Source organism: Monoraphidium neglectum (genome assembly GCF_000611645.1).
Source record: "Monoraphidium neglectum strain SAG 48.87 unplaced genomic scaffold scaffold02053, whole genome shotgun sequence".
In the NCBI taxonomy this organism is placed as follows: Eukaryota; Viridiplantae; Chlorophyta; class Chlorophyceae; order Sphaeropleales; family Selenastraceae; genus Monoraphidium; species Monoraphidium neglectum.
In genome coordinates this window covers 10,081-10,883 of record NW_014011575.1, presented here as the reverse complement: position 1 = coordinate 10,883, position 803 = coordinate 10,081, and the positions used below count along the sequence as shown (strand labels likewise).

At 70.5% G+C, this 803-nt stretch overlaps 1 protein-coding gene across 1 annotated transcript; it reads left to right on the top strand.

The window, feature by feature from the left end:
• Positions 1–104: 104 nt before the first annotated feature.
• On the top strand, positions 105–348 carry MNEG_9759 (hypothetical protein; the record flags this gene model as incomplete). Its single annotated transcript, XM_014041772.1, has 1 exon — positions 105–348. A coding segment is annotated over one exon (244 nt), but the record flags the coding sequence as incomplete, so codon positions are not given.
• Between the last annotated feature and the right edge of the window lie 455 nt (positions 349–803).

The following is an 803-nucleotide window of genomic DNA, read 5'->3' as shown; positions in this document are numbered from 1 at the left end:
CGCCTCGGCCGCGGTCGGCCCCGGGCCCGCGCCGGCGCCCGGCCGCGCGCCCGCCGCCGCGCCGCCGCCGATAAAAGAGTACTCATCTTCCGCATCCCTGGCAGCCTGCTCCGCCCGCTGCACGGCCGCGGCCGCGACGGATTGGCAGCACCGCAGGCCGTCGATCACCGCGTCCAGCCGTGGCAGGTCCCGCGGCCACTGCGGCGCCTCGGCGCCCGCATGCGTGCCGCCGGCGCCCGCGGCGGGGGCGGCCAGCAGCAGCTGCCGCCGCGCGGCCTCGGCGGAGGCGACGGCGGCCTCGAGGCGGGCGGCGGCGGCGCGGACGGCCAAGTGCAGGCGGCGCACTAGGTCAGCGTGGCCCTGGCAGCGCGGCCGGCATGTGGCAGTGGGAGGGGCGCGGTGGCCTTTGCATGAGCTGTGCGCTCTTGCACCGTCAACGCTTGGGTAGGCTGCAGGGGTGCACGTGTGATTTCCTCACATGCTTGATCACACCAGATTGGCGTGTGATTTGTCACGACTTTCATCCATGCGTCGCGCATGCGCACACATACGCTCAGGGATATGCAGCCGTTTTGGCCCAACCGCACACACACGTACACGCGTGCACATACGCCCATACCCTACGCAAGCGTACACACACACTCCGCCCTGATACGCACGTCTCGCCCCTCCCAAGCACCTCGCATGGGTCGCCCTTGAATGCTGCGCAGGCGCGCCGTATGAACATGCCCATGACGCTGTAGGGGTCGATGCCGGCTGTTTGTTTTGTTTGGGGGGGGGGGGTGTACGCGGACACGAGAGGG